We start from the raw sequence: 15,552 nt of genomic DNA on the forward strand, positions 1-15,552 counted from the left end.
GGATATTGGGTGATGTGAATTCCTCTTCCCTTCCTCCTCTTCTCTTCCCTCACCACCATTCCTGTCTCTTCATTATTTTGTTTTTAAACAACATTTTATAATCATTTTAGTATGGCTATTAGCTCGCCTGTACAGTCACACTGGCTCTACACACCTGCAAATCACCGAGAGGCTGACTAAAGCAGGGAATAATGGCTCCAGCAGCAATAATGATAGTAAGCTTCAGCGCAGGAAGCAGGTAACAGCACTGCTTTGCCTACAAAATTTAAAGTACTGCTTGTCCCCATTTGGAAGCTTTCTTTGGCACCATGCAGGCATTAAGAAGGGCACTAGCAGTAAATCTGAGAGACTGAAATCATCCTTGACATACCCTGACTTATCAGTGAGGTCCTTTCCTGTCAAAGTATGCACAAAATTAGCCCATTTGGACACATTACCCCTAATGAGCATATGGAAATGGATAGGTCATATGGTGACTGTATGGAAGGGGTTTTCAAAATAAATAAATTGAAAGTAATCTGAAGAATTATCATATAAACGAAGGTTTTAGTTAGTCCTTTCCATGTAGGTCCTCATTTTCCTACTAATATTCCCTCCCTTTTCCTCTCGCACTAACTCTGCAGTCAGGTGCAGCTATTATGACCACTTCTGACCATGATGGATGCTCGTGTGTGGCGCAGCATTATTTGCACTTTTTCACCCCCATCTTCTACAGAGGACAAAAGCATCTCCCTCTGGATCACTCCCCTTTCTTGTTAGTCCAATAAGTTGAAGTATCATGCCCAGACCTCTCTTGCGTTCACTCCACAGAAAATGCAGAGCCATCTGTCTCTCTCTCTCTGTGTATGTAGCAGGGCCTAACTGTAAGAACAGGCCACAGATGAGGCCATCATGAAACATACTGTTGTGAAAGCACGAATCCTGTTCAGCATAACTTGATGCATTGATCCTAAGTAAGGGTTCCTCTGGGAGAGCTGCAGGATTAAACATCATCTATTTGGTTGGTTTAATGGAACATTTTTCCTTTAATGTAGGCGCACCGCTCTCTGTGCCTCGAAGGTACCATTGACAGAGGTGATCAGCCTCGGCAGAGGGAGGAAGGTAGGTCTTTCTTTGTATGCGCACTGAGCTCTGAGAGAGAGTGCAGTAGGGGCCTACCTAGTGGCTCAGAGGTAGTGCTGTGCCAATCTGGACCTTTATTGTGTTGGAGATGCTGCAGAAGCAGTATTTTCAGCCTCCAGTGAGGGTGGGGAAAGAGTCCTGGCCATCATGCCAACAGTCATTCCTCCTGGATGGCTCAGAGACTCGCTTGGTCTATAATGTGGAGGGAGCCGTGACCCATTGAGCCTCAGCAAGAGGACTGCTGCCACGATACCTGGGCCACAAGGAAGAAGGGGATCAAAATGGGGGAAGAGCCTCAGGTAGCTGTGAATGATGGCTCAGGACACTATAGAACCAGTACAGACCACTTTCAATTCAGCTGGAACCCTAAAAGGAGGAAACGGCTGGGCCAGATAATGAAAAAAAAAAAAGCGCAGTAAAAATCAGCATTCTAAAACTGTTGAAAAGTTTTATTCACTTGCATCTGATGTCAGCATTAGCAGAAGTTCAAGCTTGGAGAATCTTAGCATCACAGTCCCTGGTTTCCTGCGAGAGAATTTTCTAGATTTTGCTGCACATTTACATGCATAAGCAGATAGTTTTAAATTTATTTTCCTTTAAAAATTAAAATAGTTTTCTCAATCTATTGTCATTATGTAAGTCTTTTCTCTGTCACGTTTTCCTTATATTTTTACTATTTTTCACTCCTTTTTTGTGTCATGTTCTCTCTCCTTTTCCATCTTTTGCCCCACCCTCTCAAGCTGCAGTCTCTCCCTTTTTCCAACCGTGCAGTGCCTTTTCTTCTTAGTTTCTTTTCTTCTTTCCTCCCATAGTCTCTCCTTCCCTGCAGCCTTCTGTCCTGTTGACTCTCTTCCAAGTTCCTTTCCCCTCCTCTTTCTCCTGCCTTCAGTTCTTTTACTTCCTCCATCCCCTCCTTTCTCCCTCTTTCCCTCCACCCCCCACACCGCTGCAACTGCTCCTTCAGCTTTTTTCCTTTTGCTGATGGCATATGGTTGTGTTCAATTTGATACAAAGTCCAAAACGAAAAGATGCAGTGGAAGAAGACAAATGTCAAAGAGCAAAAAAATACTACTATATTGTTACAAACTCAAGTAGAATCACAGGCAACTTATTTTAAAAATGGAGGAAAAACACTTCAGAGAAGTGGTAGCAAGCAACTCACACCACAATGTTTCAAATGATCCTGTGCCAGTCATAAAAGCCTCCACAAATTATTAATTTTAAAATTTTCATTAATTTAAATATTTTGGGGTGATTTACTTATCTCCAAAAATGTGCAAAGATCAAACTTAAAAAAAAAAAATGCTGCTTTGCGATCCGATGTAACCAGAATTTTGCCCCATGGCTGTGTCCGTGATCTGTATGTACTCCAGAAACGAAAATGTGCACGAATAATCCAAACGTATTTTATGCACGTTAGTTTCCACCCCAAAAATAAAAGGAAATTTACAAGTTCCCTGGAATATCTTACAATATAATTGTAACCGTGATGGTAAAAGCTTCTACTTTCCCATCTTAAGCAGATACTATTCATGTGTGAAATGCTGTATTTAAATGCTCACAGCAGAGATGTGTTGTGTTGACAGGGGAGTAGTGGACCCCTTGCCCAAGGGGGAGTTGGCGTTACCTGAGAGAGTGAACTTCCACAGGTCCCCACTGTCGGGCAGCGAGGCTAAACTGATGCAAGGGCTGGCTGGACTTAGGTGGGTCCTTGGAAAGATGAAGGAATCGCCGATGTTTGATCCGAGGTCAGAAGCCGGAGAATCACCAATTGCCAGTCCTAGGTCAGGAGCCAGAGAATCACCAATTGCCAGTCCAAGGTCAGAAGCCAGGAGATCCGTCCAGGAGCTGAAGGATAGGTGGCAGGAACAGGGCTCGGAAAGGCAGGAAGCAGGATCAAGAGCACTAAGAAGCACAGACAAACTTACTGAAGCAAACAGACTCGTTGCCAGGTCAAGGAATGCAAGGAGGAGGCTCCCTTATGTAGTCCCAGGATCCTGACGTCATCATAAGGGGCTGTCCATGTCAATTGCTGCTGGTCCCTTTAAATCTTTGTAGGAGGCGCCGCCGCGTGCCTAGGGAGGGCCAGGGCAGTCGGGAGCGTCGGTCTGCGGCCTTGGGACATTCCTCCTGCCGCGGAGCGCAGCACAAGTTGGCGGGTGGTGCTGCGAAGAAGGAGAGGACAGAGGCCTGCGCCGGGGATGCTTCCCTGCCGGCGTGTCGACGGCAGTCCGGAAGCTGGGAAAGGTGGTAGGAGGGGCCAGCCGTGGGTGGCTGCGGCTGGCGATTCTAACAGATGTAAGATCTGCTGTCAGTGGATGCTGTTCAGGAAACCAGCCAATCACAGCATTTCTTCAAAGTTCAACCTGATTGATCCATTATTCATCCTCTTTCAATCTGAATGTGACAATACTATCCATTCATAAAAATGGCACCCACTTTTTTCTTTTCTAGAGTACCTGCAGGTCTCTTACACAGGCAAGGGGCAAAATGTTGGCCTTGTTGAATCATATAGAAACAATTTTGTTTTTATACTTGCACATTCTTGAGATAAGTAATCACCTACAAATATTTAAAAATAACAAAACATTTAAAATGAATTGTAGATGGGGTTTTTTTTTTAATGACCGGTGGTAAGTTTACTTGAAACTGTGGTGTGAGTCACTGGGGATGGAGGAGGGGTTGGGCAGCAGAGGTGCTGGCAGTGGGGTGGAGAAAGGAGGCTGCAGGCAGGAGGGAGAGAGAGAGAGACAGCAGTGGTGCACCCAACTGGTAGTTGTGGTAGAAAGGATGAGGGGGTACCATCAGGGACAACCAACGGAAGGTAGGGGCAGGCATAATTTACTACAACTCCATGCTAAACAGAAAATTCTGTGGCATTTGCTGTGGCCGCAGAATTGCGAGAAACACAGAGCGAAGTCTCCAACAACTGGCTGCAAACTACAGATGACTTTTATTGCACCAATAGTGACATTCCATGCCCCTCTTCTGTCTTCCTTGCTGAGCAAGCTGCTGTAGTGTTGAGCTTTATTTTAGCTAAAGGTGTCTCAGCTTAAAAGCAAATGCAAGCAGTTGCCAAATGAAATGCTACGCAAGACTGACAAGGAAAAGCATGTTTGTGCAAGTAGGGAGATAATTTAGGGTGTGGTGGTAATGCCATATCCTTGCTTCCAGCCTGCACTGTGAGGCTGAAGGTCAAATGCTCCCAGTCCTTTCTCACAGTGTCAATACCCCATTGCAATGCTTTCTGCTATTATTCAATGACTTATTAAAAGAGTTTTAAAAAAGGGTCAACAAACGCCTTACAGGTGATTCTTCTTTATTGGACTAACTCAATGCATCGGTGACTGGCTTTCAAGAGCTCTGCTCCCTTCATCAGGTCGGTCGTCTCCAGCGGCCTAATCCTACCTCCCGGGAACATCTCCACACCATACATGTAAAAGTGCAAGCTGGTGGCACTTTTAGCCAGGTGGTGGGTGGGCAGTTTCGCAAAAGCCATTTTACCCAGGGAAGTTTATGTATTTACTCGGGTAAATGGCTCCTGAAAATTGCACCTGCTAAAATGTCTGCACAAATTTCCTGTGAAAATTTACGTTTTCTCTTTTTAAAATCCAAAAGTATGGGCAACAAGTTAAAAAGCTTCCCCAGCTCTGCCGCCAGGGAAACCTCCACTTAGTCGGGGCTACATTTACATATGCCCATAATTATCTACATATTGGGCAGGCAATTTTGTAAAAGGCAATTTCTGTGTATAAAACATTGTTTTGCACATTGAAATGCCTTTGAAAAGTTATCCTCCCTATGGCTAACTAATAATATCCAATGCGTGCCCTTAGGAAATCGTCCCATAGACACACACATATGCAATTAGCTGGCCAGTGGCGAAGTTATCTGGACAGAGTTGCATGGATAACTTTAGCCAAATATTCAGCAGGTCAAGCCTCCTGATGAATATACACGGCTAACGTTATCCGGGTAAGTTTGCTTTCTCCGACTTACTGAAGATTGCTTTACAAAATAACACTAGGGCCCAGCAGCCAAGCCCCTCCCCCCCCCCCCCTCCTATGTCAACAGTGTAAAATTTATAGCAGGCTGAGAGGCCCCACCCTTCCTATCCCAATAATAATTTAAACTTTGGAGCAATGGATTGAACCCCCCTCTTTTCCCCTTGTAGTCAATATGTAGTGGCCAAGCAGGCCTCCTCCTGTCCCCTCAGATTCATACCCCCCACACCCGCTAACTCCCAAAACTTTGAATGTAAGCCAGCAGGAGGCAGAGAGGTTGTTTTTTTTTTTTTGTTTTCCTGCTGGTGCAAATAGTAAACGCTGGTACAGCTGAGAACTGTTCCAGCATTTAATACGCGTATTATTCACGATTGATATCCATTCAGAGTATGAGTTCTGAATGGGGAGAGAGAGGCTTGTTCTGCCACTCCAAGTTTCAATTGATTAGCATGTGGGAGGGGCCTCTTGGCCCCCTACAGATTTCACATTAATGGCATTTGGGAGAGAGAAGACACTTGACCTACTGCAAATTTACATCAGTGGCACAGTTAGAGATGGGGGGGCACTCAGCCAGGTACAAATTTTACATCCGTGGCACAGATAGAGATGGGGGGGGGCACTCAGCCAGGTACAAATTTTACATCAGTGGCACAGATAGAGGAGGGGGGGGGCACTCAGCCAGGTCCAAATTTTACATCAGTGGCACAGATAGAGGGGGGGGGGGGGCACTCAGCCAGGTACAAATTTTACATCAGTGGCACAGATAGAGATGGGGGGGGGGCACTCAGCCAGGTACAAATTTTACATCAGTGGCACAGATAGAGGGGGGGGGCAGTCAGCCAGGTACAAATTTTACATCAGTGGCACAGATAGAGATGGGGGGGGGGCACTCAGCCAGGTACAAATTTTACATCAGTGGCACAGATAGAGGTGGGGGGGGGGGCACTCAGCCAGGTACAAATTTTACATCAGTGGCACAGATAGAGATGGGGGGGGCACTCAGCCAGGTACAAATTTTACATCAGTGGCACAGATAGAGGTGGGGGGGGGCACTCAGCCAGGTACAAATTTTACATCAGTGGCACAGATAGAGGTGGGGGGGGGGCACTCAGCCAGGTACAAATTTTACATCAGTGGCACAGATAGAGGTGGGGGGGGCACTCAGCCAGGTACAAATTTTACATCAGTGGCACAGATAGAGATGGGGGGGGCACTCAGCCAGGTACAAATTTTACATCAGTGGCACAGATAGAGATGGGGGGGGGGCACTCAGCCAGGTACAAATTTTACATCAGTGGCACAGATGGAGATGGGGGGGGGGGCACTCAGCCAGGTACAAATTTTACATCAGTGGCACAGATAGAGATTGGGGGGGGGGGCACTCAGCCAGGTACAAATTTTACATCAGTGGCACAGATAGAGATGGGGGGGGGGGCACTCAGCCAGGTACAAATTTTACATCAGTGGCACAGATAGAGGTGGGGGGGGGGGCACTCAGCCAGGTACAAATTTTACATCAGTGGCACAGATAGAGATTGGGGGGGGGGGCACTCAGCCAGGTACAAATTTTACATCAGTGGCACAGATAGAGATTGGGGGGGGGGGCACTCAGCCAGGTACAAATTTTACATCAGTGGCACAGATAGAGATGGGGGGGGGCACTCAGCCAGGTACACATTTTACATCAGTGGCACAGATAGAGATGGGGGGGGCACTCAGCCAGGTACAAATTTTACATCAGTGGCACAGATAGAGATGGGGGGGGGCACTCAGCCAGGTACAAATTTTACATCAGTGGCACAGATAGAGATGGGGGGGGGGCACTCAGCCAGGTACAAATTTTACATCAGTGGCACAGATAGAGATGGGGGGGGGGGCACTCAGCCAGGTACAAATTTTACATCAGTGGCACAGATAGAGATGGGGGGGGGGCACTCAGCCAGGTACAAATTTTACATCAGTGGCACAGATAGAGATGGGGGGGGGGCACTCAGCCAGGTACAAATTTTACATCAGTGGCACAGATAGAGATGGGGGGGGGGGCACTCAGCCAGGTACAAATTTTACATCAGTGGCACAGATAGAGATGGGGGGGGGGGGCACTCAGCCAGGTACAAATTTTACATCAGTGGCACAGATAGAGATGGGGGGGGGGCACTCAGCCAGGTACAAATTTTACATCAGTGGCACAGATAGAGATGGGGGGGGGGCCCTCAGCCAGGTACAAATTTTACATCAGTGGCACAGATTAGAGGTGGGGGGGGGGCACTCAGCCAGGTAACAATTTTACATCAGGGGCACAGATAGAGGTGGGGGGGGGGCACTCAAGCCAGGTACAAATTTTACCTCAGTGGCACAGATAGAGGATGGGGGGGGGGAGGGCACTCAGCCAGGTACAAATTTACATCAGTGGCACAGATAGAGATGGGGGGGGGGCACTCAGCCAGGTACAAATTTTACATCCGTGCACAGATAGGATGGGGGGGGGGCACTCAGCCAGGTACAAATTTTACATCAGTGGCACAGATAGGAGATGGGGGGGGGGCACTCAGCCAGGTACAAATTTTACATCAGTGGCACAGATAGAGATGGGGGGGCACTCAGCCAGGTACAAATTTTACATCAGTGGCACAGATAGAGGTGGGGGGGGGGGCACTCAGCCAGGTACAAATTTTACATCAGTGGCACAGATAGAGATGGGGGGGGGGGCACTCAGCCAGGTACAAATTTTACATCAGTGGCACAGATAGAGATGGGGGGGGGGCACTCAGCCAGGTACACATTTTACATCAGTGGCACAGATAGAGATGGGGGGGGGGGGCACTCAGCCAGGTACAAATTTTACATCAGTGGCAGAGATAGAGATGGGGGGGGGCACTCAGCCAGGTACAAATTTTACATCAGTGGCACAGATAGAGATGGGGGGAGGGGCACTCAGCCAGGTACAAATTTTACATCAGTGGCAGAGATAGAGATGGTGGGGGGGGCACTCAGCCAGGTACAAATTTTACATCAGTGGCACAGATAGAGATGGGGGGGAGGGGCACTCAGCCAGGTACAAATTTTACATCAGTGGCACAGATAGAGATGGGGGGAGGGGGCACTCAGCCAGGTACAAATTTTACATCAGTGGCAGAGATAGAGATGGGGGGGAGGGGCACTCAGCCAGGTACAAATTTTACATCAGTGGCACAGATAGAGATGGGGGGGGGGGGGCACTCAGCCAGGTACAAATTTTACATCAGTGGCACAGATAGAGATGGGGGGAGGGGCACTCAGCCAGGTACAAATTTTACATCAGTGGCAGAGATAGAGATGGTGGGGGGAGGGCACTCAGCCAGGTGCAGTGGCATGGGAAGATGAGGGCTCAGCTGCTGTTCAGCCGCTTGTTTTTTGTGTTATTTTATTTTACAGTTATCCACTTTTTTCCTCACCAGAGTGACCTGGGTACATTTATCCAGCTAGTGCTGTAATTCACTGCCAGCTGGGTATATTTAAAGCCATGACGCCCCCTACTCTGCCCCTTTTTTATCCAGCATGTAATGGCTTCCATGGCTAAAACGTAGCCATTCAGCGGGGAGGGAAATTCAAAACTCATGGTTTACAGGGCTCAGTCTTGAACCCTTTCCAAGCCGCTTGAATATTGACCTCATTGAGTTCTTCCAACACTAAGGCTGATGCCAGCAGAAATTGTTTTGTACAGCAGTTTAGCTGCTGAAGATTGCATGGAAGATTTGCCATCAGCTGAGCCATTTCTATCATACACAGTGACTACGCACCGTCCCGTCAGACCTATATTGATTTCCTGTCTGAATCCTTTACCAGCTCTTAAACTGCTTCAGAGTCACCTGGACTAAGGTTTGTTTAGTTTTTGGATCTTTTCTGCAGTTTCTGATTTGCAGAAAGGCGACATCCGATTAGTGTAGACCTTTTGAGTCATATAGAAACATAGAAATGACAGCAGAAAGAGACCAATCGGCCCATCTAGTCTGCCCAGCAAGCTTCGACTCTTATTTTAGTGTGAGACTGATCAGTTCAAGTAGTGATATGGTGCTACACGAGTGCGCCTTCCCCATTCTGAGAGGTCAGCAGGCTATTCAGATATTTATCTGCTTAAAAAATCTCAAAAAAAGCAAGATTCTTCCTGCCTTATTCTGTAAGGTCTGCAGGCTCTCTAGACGGCACCGGTTTATTTCTGCATTATCCTCCATGTAACCTGCGTCATCGGATGCTCTTTGCATGTTAGAAACAAACTAATGTTCCTATTCCTTGGAAACTGAGTAAAAATCTGACATACAAGTCCAGTTATCTGCCAGAGAATTATCCAGGTAAATGCCAAAAAAACATCATTGTGCTTACTGAATTCTTACATTTGAGAGGTGCAGGCTGGTTTTCAGTCCAGATTGTTCATCTCCCTAAACCTCTATCTGTCAGAGCAGACCAAAATTGGCCAAGTAAATCAAGCACCCAATCACTCTCAATTAGATTACTCCAGACGTCACACCCCTCTCCCCTCTGCCTGGACCTGGATGAATCCTGGTTGACAATGGCTGGTCTCCAGTTTTCCTGTTAGCTTGGGACAGATCAGCTGGACTTCATTTGTCCCGGTGATGAAATGGACGTTTCACCACTGAAAGGGTGTGCAGACTCTCGACCTCTGCGGAAGAGGTGGAATTTTCCTAAATGGATGGAAATTGCCCTCCCCTGCCATAGGTAAAGGTAGCTGTGCTGTGGAGTGGTGCGAGTATTTTTCCCCATGCCTCAAAGGGGTGGGGGCCAGCTATCAAAGCAAAGGGGATTCATTGTGATCCTTGTGTGTTCTTAATGGCGCTGCCAAGCAGGTGCAAAGTTATGAACCAGCAGTGCCAGCCGGTCCCCGGATTTTCAAAGGGAAATTACCCGGGTAGTTTCCCTTTGAAAATTCATGTGTAGGTATGCAAATCTTTTAAAGCTTTCCCCCTAAATGAAAAACAACCCACGTGCAGTAATGAAAGAAGACAAAAAAGAATCCACAAAGCTAAAAATAAAACAGTGGAAAATTATATAATATATAAACAAAGATCACATTGCTGTCATGGCTTATTCAAAGCAATACGTTTATTAGATATTCAAAGAGAAATACCTAGGTTTATGCATGTAGTTTTCTCTCCGATCCAAGCATATCCCTGGGAAGACTTGGAGAGCAGTTAAATATAGCACAGCTGCTCTGCCAGAGGCAAGTTTCAAACCTACGGATCTGGGTCTGGGTGCTGAAATCCATGGTTAGGCACTAGATCCCTTCTTTTGCCCTGGTAGTGCCTCCTTTCTCCTTTTTGTTTTTCCTCTAGCTCAGTCAGAACCAGTGCTAGGATTCCAGAGTCATAAGCCTTCATTGATATCCACCCGAGGATTTTTTCTCTCCCTATTTTAATAGACTTGCTCTTCCACTATTCTTAGTCTGGTCACTGCGGTGACAGTTCTCAGGCCTGGAACCTTGTACCTTGGGCTCTAAATCCAGCCTTTAATGATGCCCTGAATCCCTCCCCCTTTCCCAAGCCCCAGAGGCTGTAAATGCTGCCTCTGCAGCATTCCCAGCCTGAGCAGACCCCGGGACGTGGAAGGCCCAATCTAGGATTTGAACTAAGGATTCTCTGCATGGTTGCGCACAGTGCTGCCACTGGGCCAGCCCTTATCACATCCCTTTTGAAAATTGTCCTCTGAGAGGGTAATTTTGTAACATTGTGTATGCTACACTGGTTTTCAAAGTGAATATACGCACATAAGTCCGCTTTGAAAATTATCCCAGCACAACTACAAGCACCCAATTCCACCTGCTATTTGGTGCATGTCGTCGTGCAGAGAGAATTTACATGCAGACTTTTTAAAATAAAAAGGTATGCTTGTAAGTCCCAACTCCACATCCTGGGATGCCTCTCCCCTCTGCACATAAAAGTAAGTGCATACTGGGGGGGTGTGTGTAATTTTGCATACATTTCAGTTGTGCTATTTCCCAATGGGCTGTTTCTGTGCTTCAGGCACTATTTTACCCACAGAAGTCCCTTTGAAAATTACCCTTCCTGTGCATTTCTTTCTAGCTAGGAATACTTTTTCTGTAATTTTGAATGGTTTACATTGCATATGATCTAACATACTTGTTGCATCTCTAGGAGAGAAACAGTTCAAGCTGTCAGTGGCTGGAGCCTATGAGAAAGAGACATGCATCCCCTACAGACCGGATCCAGATCAGGATAGGCAGACTCCGTTTGTCTTTCATGCAGACAGAGAGCTCTGTCCCCAACTGGAGGTGCAACTTCAGCAAACTTTAACTATCCTGCAGGTGAGTTACTGAACATGTGGCCAAGGTTTCTGCAAATCTAATCTCAAGCTGTAGAGCTAGCCAAATGTTTAGAGGGTAAAAAGTCAACATTTTTATGTGTGCTAAACTGCATAAAAATGTAGGTTTTCTCCCCCTTCCTGTGAGTAAAAGTGGGGTAAGGTTAGGTCAGGGAGGGAAAGTGCATGTGGTGATTGCATTTTCAAATCACTGTGCATACTTTCTGGTGCATACTTTGATGTAGGTGCAAAGTACCCTGATGCTCTGTACCCTGTGATGTGCAGGCTGGCCCTCATTTTCAAAGGGAAACTCCACAAGGAGTTTCCCCGGACTGCAAGCCTTGCAGAAAGTTTCAAAATTGCCCTCCCACTGAGCACAGAGCTTAAATTGCCCCATTTGGGGAAGGTTGGGGGAAGCAATTGGTGTGAAGAGGTTTACATAGTTATTGCATGTTCTGTACTTTTTTCTTTGGATGTAAATATTTCTGTTTTCAGTGCAAAAAGCATGCTTGACCCCCCTAGGAAGGAAATGCATACTAGAGGTACTGCATATTTTTTTTTAATTCTAGGGACATAATACTGGATACTGTGCTAAAAAAACAATAACCCTAAAACATAAGCATTCTGTCTGTTTACTAACCGATAAATACTTAATAAGCAATTTGTTTGCTTTTAGGAAGGACTGGGCCCTGGGGGAGAGCAGCAGACCACGGTTTTAGGTATGGGTTGTCTACCCATTTCATCACTTCCTCTTAGTAAGAAAGTGGATTTGACTGTTCCGCTTGGAAAGGTAACCGTGCCTCATTTAACAAAAATATTTCATGGGACAGGCAGTTTTAGTTTTGTAGTTAGAGCACAGAGATATAAAAACTGGATATCTGGTTTGATTGTTCTCTCCACGTTGCAGTGTGTGACCCTAAGGAACTCTCTTAACCTCTATGTGTTTGAGCACTTTAGCCAAATTGTATTATTTTACACAATGATGTGTACACTGAAGGTACTATATAAATAACGAATAATATGGTTATTATTTGGATTTTTGGTATTTTTTGCTGTTACAGTGATTACTTTTCTAGTTTTCCCTGTACATATCCAGATCAGTCCAGACTCCTGAGTTTTGCATCCCTGCTAGCAGATGGAGTCAGAGAAAGTTTAAACTGATAACTGCTACATAATCCTGTGTGACACCTACAGTTCCTCAGTATTTCTCTGTCTCCAGCAGATGGTAGATGGTACAAAACCTGCAGTTCTGCTGAGAAGAGATTAATTTTATGTTATGAGCCTTCCTCTCAAAGGGTTTTTGGGTCCTGGGGAGACCATCCCTTTTGATTGAGGTGGATGAGCTGGGGGTTGGGTGATCCTTTTCTATGCTTGATCCTTGTGTCCGTGGGGTATAGATCTGGTAGTCCCTTTCACGAGACTGCTGTGGCGGCTGCAGGCTCAGGATAGCTGCTTTTTGGCTGTTCCTTTTTCTTTTTTGCAAACAGCTCTGTGTTCCAGCCTAGCTTTTGTTCATAAAATATTATTAGATAAAAAAAAAACCCAGGTAGGAAACCTGAGTAGTTTGCTCAAGCAGCTTTCTGCCTCTTCTGCTTTGGGCAGCTGGGGAGTTCAGTAGGGTTGTTGTCAGTGTCAGCGGCTACTTCAGGGCCGAGATAAGCTTCCAGCCATCAGAGGGATGGTGCACAGTTCAGTTTGTTGAATGTGTGGCTTGGTGTAGTCACGCCTTAACTGCATTGTCCTGTGCTCTGGGTGTTCCTCCAGAGGTGAGGGTCCAAAGGTCAGGGAGCCATGAAAAAGAGGAGGCTGCTACCCACCCTGAGCCTGCATGAGGCCTATTTGGCTCAGCAGGAGGCGGCTACATCCAGTCTGAGACGCGGGCCTGGCCTTTTGAGGGTTTGGATTTGGGTCCCAGACCAGTTCCATCTCAAAGAAAGTGGCCTTCTTTGGTACAGCGGTTGTTAGGTCTGGCTCCATCTCAAGGGGTTGTGGTTTATGGTTCAGATGACTCTGACGAGGCTCCTGAGATTCTGGAGGTGCCTATGGCACACAACCTGGTGGTTGATCTGAATGTGGTTGATGCAACTCCAGGGGATGATCCTGAGAAGGTTCCAGTTTGTGAGCACGATGATCCTAACATGATCCGGCTTTTTTGTAAGGAGGATCTTGGGCTGTTGATTCCTCAGGTTCTGGAGGAGCTTGGGGTCAAGGTCCCACAGGAGGACTCTGATCTGGAAGTGGCTGATCCAGTCTTGGATGGGCTGCGGGGTCCTGCAAAAACCTTCGGTGAAAAAGCTGGTGGATCAGGAATGAGGTACTCCTGAAGCCGGCTTGATTGTAGGAAGGACTATGGCGAAACTGTATCCATCGCCTGAGCAGATGTTGGACCTTCTTTCCCTTCCTAAGGTTGATGCAGCAGTATCAATACCAAGAAGACTACTGTTCCGGTTCATAAATAGTATAGGACAGTGACCTGCAGTACAATAAATAGAGCAATGCGGTGAGTCCAATAAGTGACTATTGAGGAGAACTACACATAAGGCCAACTAAAGGGACAATGAGGGAAATACCTTGAGGAGGCAGACACGTTTAAAGTGGAATCTGGTTGCATTTGGACTGTTTGGGGTGGTTTTCCTGTATATCAGAGTACATAACAGTTCATGATTAGGGGTTTCATTGTTAGGGGGCTCAAATTATGGCTGTGGACTGAAAGCTGCTTCAAAGAGCTACATTTTCAGTAGCTTCCTGAGATCTGAAGCTAACTTAATATTAGGTGGTAGAGCATTCCATAAGGTTGGGATTGATCTCTTTCTGGGTGCTGGTGAGGCAAATCTCCTTGGGGGCTGGCACAACTAGGCAAGCTTGTGGCAGTGAATGTACAGGCAGAAAGGTATATAAGGGATGAGACAGCTATTAAGGGAAGGCATTGCCTAGACTTGGAGAGTCTTATAAGCTAAGACCAGGATTTTAAACTTGACACGGTAGAGTATTGGGAGCTATTGTAGGGTTTTTAGGACTGGAGTGATCCTTTCGAATTTTACTGATATTTAAGCATCGTCCATGCCACAGCATTTTGAATAAGTTGCAGATGCTGGTTTAATTTGTTTGGGAACCCACTGTAAAGTGAGTTAAAGTAATCCAAGCGGGACATTACACATGCCTGGATAACTGTAGCAAGCAGGGCCATCAAAGAAAGATGGTAGAGTTGGTGAAGATGGATGAAAGCTGCTGTGGCTAGTGCCAGGACTTGGGCTTTGATGGTAATGTTGAGAGGCTAGTATGAAGCCCAGGCTCCAGACTTAGGCATTGAAGAGCAGTTCTATCCCTTTGAGGGTCTCCTTTTGAGTGAATGTGACTGGGGTCTTTTCTTTTCCAGGCCTTAGTACCTCTGTCTTTTGTGGGTTTAACCTCCATTTGTTTTGACACAGCCAATCTGAGATCTTTCCCAAGCAGTCATTTAGGTTGGAAATTGTTTTGTTGGGGTTTGGGCCAAGAGGGTTCAGCAGCTGAAGACCATCAATAGATGTAATCTAATAATTCCCAATGAGTTCACCAAGAAGTGGCCTTGAAAATATTGACCATAGTTGGTGTTAGGATAGACCTTGTTGGACTCCACAGGAGAAAGAGTGAGGATGTAATAATACTGGTCCAAGTGAGATAGTCTGGGTACAATTTTAGGATGGTGCCAAGCCTGTTAGTGCTAAATCCTTTAATCAAGTGTCCCTAATATCAGCAGGTAGTGCAGATGAATCTGTGTAAAGACAAATACCCAACACCAGGCCAAGCATCCAACAGGTCATACTTGAAACACAAGGGTATTGAAAGTCAAATACTCTTCCACTTTCTTGCATCCTCCCCACCCCTTCACACGCCATCCTCACAAAAGGAGCCTCAATGAAAACAAATATGAGGGAAAATTAAAGAGTTCCAAAGAAATGATTTTCCTCTTGAACTGCTCTCATTGGAAGTTGTAGAATGTGCACTGTGCCCATTGTTGTGGACAGTTGTGAAGTATCTCTTGATTCGGGATATTGTACTGCTTTGCAGGAACAAAGTGTAGACCTGAAATTGAAGACTGAAGAGAGGTGAGTTAGACGCTAATATGCTGTCAGGT

General features: G+C 46.1%; 1 protein-coding gene across 1 annotated transcript in view; it reads left to right on the top strand.

Annotated features, from left to right (window-relative positions):
• Window positions 1-15,552, top strand: part of PLA2G4F (phospholipase A2 group IVF) — a 92,340-nt gene that overhangs the window by 26,365 nt on the left and 50,423 nt on the right. The window contains exons 7-10 of the mRNA XM_029598635.1: window positions 1,035-1,101; window positions 11,273-11,442; window positions 12,115-12,228; window positions 15,486-15,523. Coding sequence (XP_029454495.1) covers window positions 1,035-1,101; window positions 11,273-11,442; window positions 12,115-12,228; window positions 15,486-15,523 — 389 coding nt within the window. The remainder of the gene's footprint in view (window positions 1-1,034; window positions 1,102-11,272; window positions 11,443-12,114; window positions 12,229-15,485; window positions 15,524-15,552) is intronic.

The sequence above is a fragment of the Rhinatrema bivittatum genome, chromosome 4, assembly GCF_901001135.1.
Source record: "Rhinatrema bivittatum chromosome 4, aRhiBiv1.1, whole genome shotgun sequence".
Classification (NCBI taxonomy): Eukaryota; Metazoa; Chordata; class Amphibia; order Gymnophiona; family Rhinatrematidae; genus Rhinatrema; species Rhinatrema bivittatum.